The following is a 15,095-nucleotide window of genomic DNA, read 5'->3' on the forward strand; positions in this document are numbered from 1 at the left end:
TTGCCACTCCACAGTCATTAGCAATCCTCCCGCCATGTTCTCACCTCCCCTACTCATTACTCATCAAACTGCCTTCTGTCTCTATAGGTTTGCCTGTTCTGGATTTTTTCATATACATACTTCTCTGTGACTGGTTTCTTTCACTTAGCATAATGTTTTCAAGAGTCATCGTGTGCTGGCATTAGCAGCACATATACTAGAATTAAAATGATACAGAGAATATTAGCGCAGCCCCTGCAAGGATGACACCCAAATCCATAAAGTGCTCCATATTTTAAAAAAGTCATCCATGTTATAGCAGGTGTCAGCTCTTCATTTCTTTTTATTGCTGAATACTTCCTTGTATGGCTATGCCACATTTTGTTTATTCACTCATTATTAGAGACATTTGGGTTGTTTACACTTTTTGGCTACTATGAATAATGTGGTTATGAATATTCATATGCAAGTTTTTGTGTGGGCATGTTTTCATTTCTGTACTATGCCTTATAACAACATGTGAACTCACAATTACCTTAAAATAAAAAAAATTTAAAAAGAAATGAATAAGTCTTGTTTAGTGTGTTAATAGGAAGTAATTTCCCCCTCTAGTCTATGCACTGTTACTATATTTCTGTGTAATAATATGAAGTATTTAATAATACCTGTTCTTTGATGTCAGCTGCATCATTTCACTCAATCAGGACACCACCCCTAAAAATGACATTCTATGATGACCCCATTCAGATAAAGCTCAACGGCCTCTTTTAAAACACTATTAGGAATTCAATTAAAAACATGATTTCTAAAAAGGGACAAAGGATTTGAATATACATTTCTCTAAGGAAGACACAGAAATGACCAGCTCACTCATGATCAGATGTCCCATGTCGATCATCATTAGGGAAATGGGAAGCCACAATGAGAGGCCACCTTGCACCTCTTAAAATGGCTACCATCAGAAAACCAATCCAGCTGAGTGTGGTGGTACAGACCTATAATCCCAGCACTCAAGAGGCTGAGGCAGGAGGATCTCAAATTCTAGGCCAGTTACATAGTGAGTTCAAGTTCAAAGCCAGCCTCGGCTACACAGTGAGACCCTCTCTCAAACAACAACAATAACAACAAAAACTCAACCAACCAAATAAGCCCCCTCAAACTAGAAACTAACAAGTTCTGGCGAGGATGTGCAGACATGTAAACCCTGCACACTGTCAGCAGGAATGTAAACTGATGCCACCACTGTGGAAAAGAGTATGGCAATGCCTCAAAATGTTAAAAGTAGAAATATCCTCAGACCCCAACAACTGCACTTCTGGGCATATGCTCACAAGAACCAAAAGCAGAATCTTAGAGAAATCCTTGTTCATAGCCAATAGCCATAAGGCGAAAGCAACCCAAGTGTCCTTTGACAGATGAATAACGAAATGCGACGTACGCAGATAAGGAAACACTACTCAGCTTTAAATAGGAAGGAAATTCTGACACACGCTGTAACAGGATGAACCTTGAAGATGTTACACTAAGTAAAATAAGCCAGTCACAAAAAGACAAGTACTGTGTGGTTACTTCTTTGAGGTATTTAGAGCGGCCAAATCCAGAGACAGAAAGTAGAACATGGTTGTCAGTGGCTGGGAGGAGAGGGGAATGGAGAGTGGGTGTTGAGTGGACACAGAGGCTCCATTTTATAAACATGAAAAGAGGTTCTGGAAGTTGGTTTCACAACAATATGAATGAATGCAACATTACTAAACTGAGAACTTAAATTTGGTTAAGATATGAATTTTATGTTATGTGTATTTTAATACAATTAAAAGACATCATTAGCAAATCTATGCAAGTGATGTATTCTCACAGGATGTATCATCCTCTTTCAAATAGTATAATAAAAAGTAACATGCTGGCTAGAACAATTACATGTTTTTCAATGCCTCATTCTTCTCTGTCTTAAACTTCAGTTTCCCCTAGGTACCACCTGTGTACACGCTAAATAAAAGTTCTCTAGATTCTAAGTGCAAACACGTAGCACACAGCCCAGGGGAAACCTATGAACAGAAAAGGGTGAGACGTGGACAGGGGGAAATTAGTGTACCTGGAAGTGGAGAAAAGAGGTTTGCTCAGTCCTGGAAGGGACCAATGTGTCTGAGCACAGGTGCACCATTTCAGCCCAGGCTTGAGCCTCAGGACAGGTGTGGGTCGTGCATGGTCTCTGGTGTGTGCTCCCGCTGCCACCTCGCTCTTGGCTCCCTGAGGGCATATTTTGGCATGGGCAGACTAGGCAGGTAAATGGTGCCTCTGGGCACCACCACCAAGGAGCTGGTAAAGAGTTCACCATTCTACTTGCTAACAGCCCACAAGAACATTTGAAGAATATGTAAGAAGATCACCTTCATCTCCCCCTCCTGAATGGATAACTTCCCAGGTCAGCATAGTGGCTGAGCAATTTCCTGTTTCACTATTGTGCCCTTTAGCTTTCTCACCCTAGCTGCTGTCATCTGTGGTTAAGAAAAACAAGAGATGAGTATCTGGCGCTCACCAGGCACCCCTGGAAGCAGTGCTCACCACACAGCTGACAAGGACATTTCTGACCAGTGTTGCAGCAACTGCATTTTTAAAAGAGCATCAATTAAGTTACAGGTCACATACACAGTGCTCTCACGCAGAAGCTTCACCCTCACCATGCAATTCTAGCTTGTATACTGGCTTCACAGCTTGGCATGGGAGGTTGGGGCAAATTTCCAAACCACTCTTTATATGCAGGGCCTATATATGCATTGCCTTAGAGTGAGTGAGTACAGCCCAGTTAAATTCTTGTAATGTCTTTGTGACTGTTTTTCCCATCCTAGAATCATATATTTTCCTTTCAACAACTGATAAGATAGCTATTTGCCCATTTCACTGATGCAGAAACTGAGTTGAGGGAAGTCAAATTCACTTGTAGATAGCTGAGAAAGCAGTTGAGTCCAGGGCTTCTGGAAGCCAAAAGAGCCTCCCTCTCTCCTCTCACTGCTTTGAATGACCTTAGGTAACTTCCTTATCTACTTCTCAGTGGCCTCATTTACCAAAGGATGACAGTAATGTCTCACAGTGCCGCTGTATTAAGTGAGAAAAATCAGTGAACATGCATATAGACACTGCACAGACCATACCCTCTTCTCCTCTCCCCTCTGCACTCAGCCACCCACTCCCCACGCAAAGTGAGTACAGAGGAAAGAGCACGCAGATGGATGGGAGACCTACAGCTTAAATGTAATTGTGGTTGTGTTTTTCCTGCCAATACTCTAACCAAAGTGACAACCCTTGAACAGAAAGGCAGGCGCCTGACTCCTCCAGTGAGTTGGCAGGGATGAGCACGCCTGTGTGGGGTCAAAGCAGACACTTTTAGGAAGTGAGGGAGAAGGTCAGGGGGTACTAAAGCTTTATTGAGATGTGTGGCTTCTAAGAAGCAAGAGAATTAAAAATGAGCAGATGGTGCTAAAAACTGGTTTTTTTTGTTTTGTTTTGTTTTGAGGCAGAGTCTCTCTATATAGCCCAAGCTGGCCTGGAACTTGAACTCATGTTCTTCCTGCCTCAGCTTCCAGAGTACTGGGGTTATAGGTGTGTGTTACCATGCCTGGCCTTAGAGAAAGTTCTTTTACAGTCTTAAAGAACTGCTCCATGGATTACTTACTAATTGCAAAAGGGAATCACAAGTCACCATGGAGAAATCTGATAGCTCTCCTTCAAATCAAACAGACCATCAGCAAGAATGGGACTAACCAATATGTACATCCAGAACACAGCATTGCTTAGGTGCGTGGATATCATTCACAAAGGCAGAAGCTGGGCCAAATCACGGAGCACGTCGGAAAAAACCCAAATTGTGAGACATTCCACAAGACAACGGGCCTGCGTCTCACAAAACGTGGGCCTCATGAACGTGGATATAAAATGCGGGGCTTTTCAAATTAAGGGAGATTAAAGATGTGCCAAATGCAAATATATGATTCTAGGATGGGGAAAACAGTCACAGGACATTATTGAGAAATTCTCTGGGGAAATCCAAATGCGAGCTCCATATAGATAGCAGTGTTAAATTTCCTGAGTGTGACCATTGCGTTATGTGAGACAAGGCCCTGCTCTGAGGAGACACGCGCTTGGGTATTTAAGAGGAAAGAATCATTCCATCTGCAGATTGCTCTCATGTAGCTGAACAACAATGTGTGCATGCACGTGTGTGTGCGTGTGTGTGGATGTGTGCGTGTACGTGTGCACACGTGTGTGTGGTGTTTGTGTCTATGTTTACATACATGATAAAGCCATACCATTCCTCCCCCTATTCTTTGGATTTGGAAAAATAAGTAAATATGCAGAAATAAATACAAATATTTCAGGAGAAAAGAAGGCAATACTTTAAAAAAATAATAATAATAGTTTTGCAATGCCTGAAAATGTTCAACATAGACTGACTACATGGACCCAGTATTGGCACTCCTAGTATATATCAAAGAGAAATGAAAATGTGTCCACACAAAAACATGAATGTTCATAGGAGTATTATTCATAACACCCAAGATGTGCACATTTCCAAAATGCCCATCAATGGATGGATAAACACAATGCGGTATATCCATACAACAGAATATTACTCAGCCATAGAAACATGAAACTGATACATGCTATGACTGAAAGAAACTTGAAAACATTATGCTATGTGAAATAAGCTGACACCAAAAGAACAAATATTCTGTGCCTCCACTTACATAAGGTACCTAGAATAGTCAAGTTCATAGAGACAGGAAGTGGAATGGTTGTCAATGGCTGAAGGAGAGTGAGGAGTTGTTGATTACTGGGTACAATGTTTCTTTTTGGGTTGATGAAAACATTCTGAAACTAGACAAAGGTGCTGGTTATACTTGTGGATGTATAAATGCCACTTTAAAATGACTAATTTTATGTTATGCTAATTTTGTGTTAATTTTTTAAAGAAGGAAAAAAATGAGGAGGGTGATATTGTGAGGTAGGCAACAGAGCATGTGTGGGAAAAGACCACATGTACAGACAGCACTCACTCAGAGGATCTAATGGCAGGAAAGGAAAGGAAATACCTGAGAAGCACAGCCAGCCAGATTTGAGACAACCCAACCAAAATGAAGAATGTGAAGTCAGATAACCTGAATTCTAAAAGTTTTGCAAATTCAGATGCAAAATGCAGTAGGAATTACTTACAGGCTGGGTCAGACTCTGCCATACTTAAATGACACTTCGGCTGTTGGGGTGCCAACAGGAGATAGTACACAAAGCTGTGATCCCAGGGGGTAGATTTCAGAGGGAAAACCTCTCCCTTACAGGTCTCTGGATGTGGTGGTAGCTTGGCCACGTGGCTGCTGTGGGCTGGAAGTCCTGGGATTCTGCCTAGCTGGGAATGGAGCGTTTTCAAAAGCCCCTTCTACCAGGAAATCACTTTGCTTCACCCACAAAGTGGTGTGTGTGTGTGTGTGTGTGTGTGTGTGGTGTGTGTGTGTGTGTGTGGTGTGTGTGTGTGTGTGTGTGTGTGTGTGTGGTGTGTGTGTGTGTGGTGTGTGTGTCTACATTTATATACATGATAAAGCCATGTCATGTATATAATGTGCAGAGAGAAAGTGATCCAGTCAGCTGGGTGCAACCTCCCAGGCTACCCTTTCCTAAAGAAACTGCATTTTTTATTAGAACCATAAGGGTAATTTGATACTTTAAAAATTTTAAATTCTTATCACAAAAGAAATTCATGTTCACTATAAAAACTTTAGAAAAGAGAGAGGGGCAAAGAGAATACCTAGAAGAAAGGCATTGCTATAATTTTTGTGAACTCCTTCCCCAGCTTGAGAAGGTGACAGGGCTGAGGAAGGACTCATTAACAACAGGAATATTTTTAGAAACCTGCCTGGCCATTTCAGTCACCCAAACCCATTATCTTTGACCATGTATATTTTCCCCAGCTCTCCAGTATAAAACTAGGAGTTGGGGAGCACCATTTTGAGTCTTTGCTACCATTTCCCATGTGGGAAACAGGAAATGCTTCTCTCTTTTCTCCCCGTTGTTCCTCTCCAAATAAACTTTACTGTTACTTTTACTAAAAAAAAAAAAAAAATAGAAACCTGCCTGGCTATTCACAATAGCCAAGTTATGGAAACAGCCAAGATGCCTACTATCGACAAATGGATCAAGAAAATGTGGTATTTATACACAATGGAATTTTATGCAGCCATGAAGAAGAACGAAATGTTATCATTTGCTGGTAAATGGATGGAACTGGAGGACATCATTCTGAGTGAGGTTAGCCTGGCCCAAAAGACCAAAAATCGTATGTTCTCCCTCATATGTGGACATTAGATCAAGGGCAAACACAACAAGGGGATTGGACTTTGAGCACATGATAACAGCGAGAGCACACAAGGGAGGGGTGAGGATAGGTAAGACACCTAAAAAACTAGCTAGCATTTGTTGCCCTTAACGCAGAGAAACTAAAGCAGATACCTTAAAAGCAACTGAGGGCAATAGGAAAAGGGGACCAGGAACTATAGAAAAGGTTAGATCAAAAAGAATTAACCTAGAAGGTAACACACACGCACAGGAAATTAATGTGAGTCAACTCACTGTATAGCTATCCTTATCTCAACCAGCAAAAACCTTTGTTCCTTCCTATTATTGCTTATACTCTCTCTTCAACAAAGTTAGAGATAAGGGCAAAATAGTTTCTGCCAGGTATTGAGGGGGTGGGGTGGAGTGGGTGGTAAGGGAGGGGGTGAGGGGGTGGGGGCAGGGGGGAGAAATGACCCAAGCCTTGCATGCACATATGAATAATAAAACAAAACAAAACAAAAAAGAAACCTGCCTGGCTACCTTTTAATTGCAATAAATATGAGGCTTCCTATTAAGCCAGTAGATCCTAACCCTGAGATGGAAGCAAATTTCTTGCACTTCTGATGTGTATCCAGAGACTCTGAGGCCCTGAGTTCAAATCCCAGTCCCACCACCAAAAAAAAAAAACAGAGGCAGAGACTGAGGATGAGAGAATCAGGCAGGAGGATGGAACCATTGCTCTCCTCTCACAAACATTGGGAGAATTATGAAGTCACAAGGAAGAGCAAGAGTTGAAGCAAATGGATTTTGCTGGCCAGTTCATGACCTCAAATGGACAGAGGAAAAGAAAAGAAATGATATTTTGGACACAGTTCAGTGCCTGGCTCAGAAGCTTAAAGAAACTGGCTTGCACCTTTCTTTGTGAGTGAGTGGGATACTGGCCCCAGAGCCACACACACTCACCCATCCAGACTTCCCCAAATTGTCCTGCGCCGAGCCTTTTCACCAACTTAATGGACTCCCGTGGGATCTCCCAGGCATCTTTATCCCATGGCTTCTGTGGTTTGGGACTAATACATGCCTTCTCCAATCTTCTGCACAAACCATCTGACTGCTCTAATGGAAAAGGAAAGACAAAGGTTAAGAAAAGCAATAGTCTGTATCCATGGGGAACTGGTTCCAGGACACCCCTTGGATACTCAAATTCGGATGCTTATTCCCTTTACAGAATAGTGTAGTATTTCATATAATCTATGCATACCCTCCCATATATTTAAATCACTCTAGATTACTTGTAATACCTAATAACATGTAAATAGTTGTTATACTGTATTGTTTAGGGAATGTTTACAAGAAAAAAACCTGTACGTGTTCAATACAGATGTAATTTTAAACCATATTTTCAATTCTTGGTTGGTTGAATTCTCTAATGTAGCACTTACTGATATTTAATATTTTACCAATATCTATAAAGAAAAGCTTAAACAAGCAAGCTATTAGACTTATAATGTCTAATTTTCCATAGTTTAAAAGCCTAAAATTCTGGGGGAGGAATCTTTTTTGTAGTTATGACTTTTGAAATTCTTATAATTTGAAACATTTATTTTATTCATTATAAAGACAACAAACAAACAAACAAACAAAAACCCAAAGCAAACGACAAAGGCCTATAGATTGCTGTACTCAATAGAACGTAATCTCCACAGGGCATAAGGGTGGGGATGGGGTCAGGTCATGGCTGGACCTCCGGTCTAGGGTAGGGCTACTGAACTGCAAGTTCTCAACACACAGGCCACATGCATAGATGAATGGGGGTGACAGAGGGAGAGAGGTTCCACAACATCTGGTCCCTTGCTCTTTTCATATCTTGAGACCTAACCAAACTCTTAATGTGCATTCTCCTAGAGCAGGTGACAGAAAGGAGTAGCAACATCCCTTGCACCTGATGTCAGTCATATAGGAACTGGACCTAAAGGTCACGGGGACAGGCTCCAGAAGGCTAGAAAGTGGCACCTGAGACAAGGACATTGACCTGCCATTTTTGAATATGTCTGTGGTATTATCTCTCTTTTCTTTTACTAAGAGTGCATACAACTTGTACACACACACACACACACACACACATCTGCATTCCTATTTCAGATATTTAGAGACATTGTAAAAATGTGCACTGTACAAAGATAACATATATTGTCTTCTAGTTAGAACATGGGATGTCAAATGGTATGGACAAGGCAGGAAGAACTGGGATAATTACTCACAAAAATCAAGACTTACTTTGAATGTACAGACAGTCCCTGATTTACTATGGTTCCATTTAGGATTTTCCTACTTTACGATGGTGTGAAAGCGTACCCACACAACCATTCCACTTTCAGAACAGTACTCCACAGCTTACACGAACCAACAGCATTTGTAAGGTATAAAGTCGGCTCTGTGTTAGATGACTTTGCCCAACTGTAGGACAGCGTAGGTGCTCTGAGCTCATGTAAGGCAGGGAGGGCTAAGCTATACTATTCAGTAGATTCAATGTGCTAAATGTATTTGCACCTATAATATTTTCAATTTATAGTAAATATACTGGGACATAACCTCGTCATAAGTCAAGGAGCATCTGTATCATCATAGTCTAATTCAGAATCAATTACAGCTCACCAACTTCATTAAACAGAACTATGACACATAAAAAGTTTTAATACATAAATAGTATTTGACATCTTGTAACAAACATATCTTTCTTGTTCAACCTTCAGTTTTTCTTACTTTGGTAATGCTTGATCATGTCACTGATGCAGGGAAAAGTGATTCGTGGAGAGATGTAATAACCTCCATTGTCCAGACTTCTAATTTTGTAGTGCTTAATGACATCGCCGTGAACAGGGTCATGATCTCTGACAGACAGAGAGAAACTGCCTGTGGGAAAAAGCGTAAGGAAAGTCTGCTTATATTCTATAAAGAAGGCCTGCATTATATAATACTGTTATACCTGTTTTTCACAAAATATGCAAGTACAAGTTAAATACATACATAATACATAATTTTAAAAGTCCTATAAAAATTCTGCTTAATAAATGAAGTTAGCATTTGGTTTGCCATGTAAGTGGCTAACATACCATTTTCTTTCTTCATAATAATTTTTGAAAATTATTTAGCTGAATGCAAAAGTTACTTTGATTTTCTTTTTTTTAAAATTTCAAGATTCAAGAGAGAACAATAGTGGGGATAAATTCGATCAAAGTATATTATATGCATGTACTAAAATGTCATGAGGAAACCTTTTGAGAAATTAATTTATACTAACACAAATATTTTTTAAAAATACACCCATAATACTAATGCAGGAGGCTGAGCAAATATGTGTAGTAAAACTTAGCCACAATTCCAGCTGCTTTCCATGTTATTTTTAGTAGCAAACCAGAATCATTTGAGTTTGTTATTTGTTATCAAACTATAAAACTCGCACAACCATAACATACTATGCCCTTTGTTTCATTAATTCTAGAATAGTTTTAAAGATGATTTCTGGCAGCCAGGTCTGAAGCTCAGTGGTAGAACATTTGCCTTGCAGGAGCATGGCCCTGGGCTCAATCCACAACACTGCAATTAAGGAGTGTTTTTAAAGGTCTCAAACCACTTCCTACCTTTTAATGTTTCACTTTCTCTGATAAGAAAAGCTCCTGCACTGTTCCCTGGTGCTAGAAGCTGTCGTTCTGCGTCCTTCCTGGTTATATCCTTGAAAAACCACCTGTGAAGACATTTTAACATTTCATAGGAATTGTGTTCCAGGGAAGGAGAAAGTTATTCACAATAACAAGTAATCCAAAGTGAACAAAAGTATCAAAGATAGCAACTGCAAAAGGACTCACTCTTCTGTTTCTAAGGTGTTGACTTTGGCCACATAGTTGCTGGGGATGAAGCCTTCTCTCTTTGTTAAAAGGGACTTAGCTTTCCACCATTCTCCATGCCTGGAACAGAAATACACACCAGAAAGTGTTTATATGCAAGACCCAAGAGCTACAGTAACAATTACCTTAATGTGTTTGTTTTGCAGGGTGAGGGAAAATGAGGAGCATTCCTGGAATCCCAGAATCCAATGGGAAAATTCACTCTTCTTGATGGTACAAAAATATGTTTAGGGACAGAGCAAAGGAAAGTGGCCTTACAACTTAAATATGAGTCATTGTGTTCAGTGCTGATAAGCAAGGAGTTGATAAAAATGGTTCTCATCTTGCACAAGCAAAACATTTGCCATTTCCCCCAAGATAACTAGGAAATGTCTTAGGACTCTTATAGAAATAGCAGTCAAGGGCATAATAAACCATAGTTCATGTATTATAAACTTGTTTGATAAAACCATCTAGTTTCCATAGAGATGGATACCATGAATAAAAAGAAACACTGCAGAAAATTCCAAGCATCACCATGTCAAACCCCTAAACCAGAAAGCAGGCAGTGAGCCAGGAGGAGGTGGGGCAGGACTGGAAAGAGCAGGTGAGCTGGTGTATGGGGTAGAAATGGAGTGGGTCCCTCTGAGCCTTAGCTGTACCTCTTCAATGTCCACACACACCCCTCTGTAATTAGTGCTAAGGTGCCACCCATTTTAGACCTATGCAATATTTATATACACAGCCGGCCCTCCATGTCTGTGCTTACCTCAGACTCAATCAATGGCAGATTGAAAATATTAAAAATACTTGCATTTGTATTGGACATGTATAGACTTTTTTCTTTTCGTTATTATCTAATCAATATAGGGTAAGAACTATTAACAGAGCAATTACATTGCTTAGATTTTATAAGTCACCCAGAGATAATTGAAACTATAACAGAAAGATAGTCACATGTTACATGCAAACGCTTCGCCATTTTGTATAAGGGACTCAAGCATCTGCAGATTTTGGTATCCTCGTGGGGTCCTGGAACTCAGCCCCCATGGATAACCAGGAACAACTATAAACACACACATACACAAGTCATGTAGAATAGAGACACTGTCATTCTGAAGCCAAGGTACAGACTTTGAATGACTTTTCAAAGTCACAGGAAGGGTCCCGTTTAGACACAAGCTCATGTTCAACCAAAAGGGACACAGCTCTCAGTTGCTTACCACCCTACTCTTACTAAGGGAGTCTCTCTCCTGTAGTTTTATTTGGCAGGTCAGAGTGACACTCTATACAAAATCAGCAGGTAAAGCAGGCTAGAATTAAAATGTTTAGAGTTCCTTATTCTTCACACTATCCTGTGCCCTTGTGGTCTGACAAGGGTCACATGTCTGTGAGTCAGCATGTGGGGGTCCAGGAAATGAAAAGTCCAGGCAGCTTTGTGGAAGTGTTCCTCCTACTGAGCAGGGTTTTCCCATGCTAGGGCTGCAGTAACACTGCACTGCACCCTGGGAAATCACACTGACCGGGCCCATCTGATGGGCCCATGAGCTCTTTTGGGGTCTAAGCAATAAGCCAAATAAAATGGTAATTTTAAATAACATGCAGATGTCACGGAGACCCAAGCTCAAAGTAGCACAGTGGGTGAAAAAAGAAACCAGTATCAGTCCTCAAAGGGAAAGCTCCTGGAGAGTGCGTACAGCCAGATTTGAAAGGGAAATTGCTTTGGCTCTACTCCTCTTACTGCCTGAACCTACTGGCAGCAGAGAGACTGGGGGGTCTCATGCCCATTGCAGGAAGGGCATCCAAGTGTCACTGTGGCTCAGTCTGCAGAAGCCATCAGCCTGAGCTGCTGCTGCAGGTGCCTGGGCACACTTACTCCTCCAGGACTTTCATCTTCTCTCCTTTCTTGAAAGACAAGTCATCTGGGTGGATGCCATCGTAGGGGTACAAGGCCACCACAATGTCTCCTTGCTCTTCAGGATCTAAAAATGAAGACACAAAGCAAAGAGCTTTTGGAATCCATCAGCAGGAGCATTTTAACAAATCTTCATGGGGCACAAAGGATGAGAGGAAGCACTGAAGAGAGAAGCCACTAGAATGAGGTTGTGAACTTCCTACCGAGCGGGCTCTGGGTCTATGAAGTAACATGCTGTACTTACAGTGCACAGCATTCACTAGCACAACCCATATAATCTACAAATTTAATTCCATCATCTTTAAGAAATGATATCACCATGTTCATAACAGCATCATCCACAATACCAAAAGATAAAAGCAGCTCAGTTGTCCACTAATTGGTAAATAGATGAATCAACTGTGGGGTACACACATGATGGAATATCATCAGCCTTAAGAAGAGATGAACTTCTGATACATGCTATATATATGTGAACCTTGAGGATACTAAGCTAAGTTAAATAAGCCAGGCATAAAGGACAGATACACTCATGTGTGCCTCCTCTCACATGAGATATCTAGAATAATCAAATTCATAGAGACAGAAAATACAACGGTGTCTGCCAGGAACAAAAAAGGAGTGGGGAATGAGAAGGCAGTGTTTAATGGGTGCAGAGTTTCAGTTTGGGACAATGGAAAAGTTCTCAGATGGCTGGTGAGGGTGGGGGCACAACAGTGGGAATGTGCTTTGAGGCTCTGAACTCCACACTTACAAAATGGCAAATTTTATGTCATGTGTTTTCCCACAACAAAAAATAAGTACAAACATCTAGAACAACTACTTTACGAATGACCTAATAGTAAGGAAAACATATTATCTATGTTGCTAGGCAAACGTACCTTTAGTTTGAAACCTTTGTCCTGGTAAAAGCTGAGATTCTGGAACCTACAAAAGAGTATTTGTTAGAAAAAAATTATGCTTAGCTTCTACTCACACTCATGTTGTATATCATTTTTCTAACAGTAGCAAGTGAAGTTTGGGTATGTTCATTTTATTAAGCTGGAAAGAAGAGCAGAACAGAGAGAAATTCCAATAGAGCGACGCCATGACAGTCAGGGCTTAGGGACAGGGCTCCCTCTGTGTTCACAGGCTTTTGCCTCTATGGGCAGGAAGTAAACAGGGTTCTAGGAGGCGGGGCTCAGATGCCCACCTTATCCTAATTCTCCCCCATATTTGGTAACAGAACCTTAATATTATTTAGGGTGGCAATTTGCCCAGCTCTATGACTGCTTTGAAACCTTCCTGGGCATTTGGAGGAGGGCATGCTCCAGAAGTTCAGTGGCTGTGTGGGACTTTGGGGAGCCTCTTTGCTTCTCTTGCCTCCTTCTTCTGCCTAGAAACGAGTGAAGGCTAAAGTCCCAGTAGCCATAGAAACTAAACACAAGGAACAACAGGGCAAAACACAGAAGTAGTTGAGGTCCTGGTGACTTTGAGGAGTTGTCACACCATCCCACCTCCACGTTTCCTGGGCTTGATAAACTTGTGTGGTCAGGGCTGTCACTTGCAGTTAAGAGCAAGTCCTAATGGATCCAGGCTTTCTTGGATGAACCTGAGTCTGTGGCGGGGACAGATGGTAGTCCCTGTTATTATAGCTGGGGGGTGAATTATTAGGCAGGGCCTGGTGATGCGAAAAGCTACTTCAATTACCTTCTAAATCAACCCATTTTCTCACAATGCCATGATGAGGCTGAGTTTGACCAGAGGCCTCTTGTAAGGAAGGCACTGTCACTTCAGAGGCAGGTACTACAAACCATGTAGTTTTTCTGTTTCTCTTTCATTAAAGTAATTTCATGGAATGGGACCAAAATAGTTTGTGCTGAAATTTAAATTTCGGATGAAAGTCAGTCCATAACAATCTCTAAATCAGTAAGGGGGGAAAATCACTACTTTGAGGAATTAAAAAATCCACGGGTACATATTATCCTCCATGATTTATTTCAAAGGCTGGGCATGGTGGCTCACTCCTGTAATTCCCAGCTACTCTGAAGGATTGTGGTTCAAGACCGGCCTGTGTAAAAAGTTTGCAAGACTCCATCTCAACCAACAAGCCAGGCGTTGTAGGGCGTAGGTAGGAGAGGCATAGTCTGAGGATGGCCCTGGGCAAAAATGCAAGACCTTATCCAAAAAAATATTAAACGAAATGAGCTGGGGGCCTGGATCAGGTGGCAGAGCACATGCCTAGTAAATGCAATGCTCTGAGTTCAAATCCTAGTACAGTCCTAAAAAAGAAAAGGACTTATTTCAAGAAATTTTATACTGATTTTTCAGTCATTTACATTTGCTTAGTTAGCAAAAATATTTTACATGATTTAGAGGAAATAATTAGATGAGAAACTAAATAGTTCTGAAAGCAGCAAGCTGATCTGCAAATATCAGAGATGTTAATTTACAAATACTTTAATGCACCTGCTTTTTGATATGGGTGTCTCACTATGTTGCTGGGGTCAGTCTTGAACTCATGGGCTCAAGTGATCCCCCCATGCCTGAGCCTCCTAAGTAGCTAGAACAATAGGCATATGCAGGCATATGCTACCACACCCATCCCATTTCAGTATATTTTTTATAAGACCAAAACATATATATTCAAGTCTTATACCATCACTCTAGATTTTCTCTTAAAATTTAGCATTTCCTCAAGTGTGGTGGAGTTGCATAAATTCTACACCCCGCCCCCTGCACTCCTTTATCAGACTCTCCTGGCAATCATTCCATGGCATGCATTTTGGCACACCTGGCAGAGACTGAGAGTGCTATATATGGGCATGGAATGAGGCTAAACTAACCAGCTAATGAGGCAAGGGCATCTGTGACCACAGAAGACACAAACTAAAATACTTACAGTATACATGAGGAAATCAAAAGATTTCAAACATGCTTACTACTTATTTCTGCTTCCCAACTTGGTTTTTAATCTGTACTTTGAGCAAGAGGAGAAAATGGTATGTGTCTTTGTA

At 41.0% G+C, this 15,095-nt stretch overlaps 1 protein-coding gene and 1 non-coding gene across 3 annotated transcripts in view; one reads left to right on the forward strand and one right to left on the reverse strand.

The window, feature by feature from the left end:
* Positions 1-15,095, reverse strand: part of Lyn (LYN proto-oncogene, Src family tyrosine kinase) — a 114,788-nt gene that overhangs the window by 45,024 nt on the left and 54,669 nt on the right. For both annotated transcript variants that reach the window (XM_020179782.2, XM_020179780.2), the window contains exons 3-8: positions 12,981-13,026; positions 12,061-12,166; positions 10,167-10,265; positions 9,942-10,045; positions 9,064-9,213; positions 7,264-7,416 (exon numbers count right to left, since the gene is read on the reverse strand). In XM_020179782.2, the coding sequence (XP_020035371.1) occupies positions 7,264-7,416; positions 9,064-9,213; positions 9,942-10,045; positions 10,167-10,265; positions 12,061-12,166; positions 12,981-13,026 (658 nt within the window). The remainder of the gene's footprint in view (positions 1-7,263; positions 7,417-9,063; positions 9,214-9,941; positions 10,046-10,166; positions 10,266-12,060; positions 12,167-12,980; positions 13,027-15,095) is intronic.
* LOC141422039 (U6 spliceosomal RNA) lies at positions 173-277 on the forward strand. The gene has a single exon (XR_012446705.1). It is a non-coding gene; the product is annotated as a U6 spliceosomal RNA (small nuclear RNA).

The sequence above is a fragment of the Castor canadensis genome, chromosome 3, assembly GCF_047511655.1.
Source record: "Castor canadensis chromosome 3, mCasCan1.hap1v2, whole genome shotgun sequence".
Taxonomy (NCBI): Eukaryota; Metazoa; Chordata; class Mammalia; order Rodentia; family Castoridae; genus Castor; species Castor canadensis.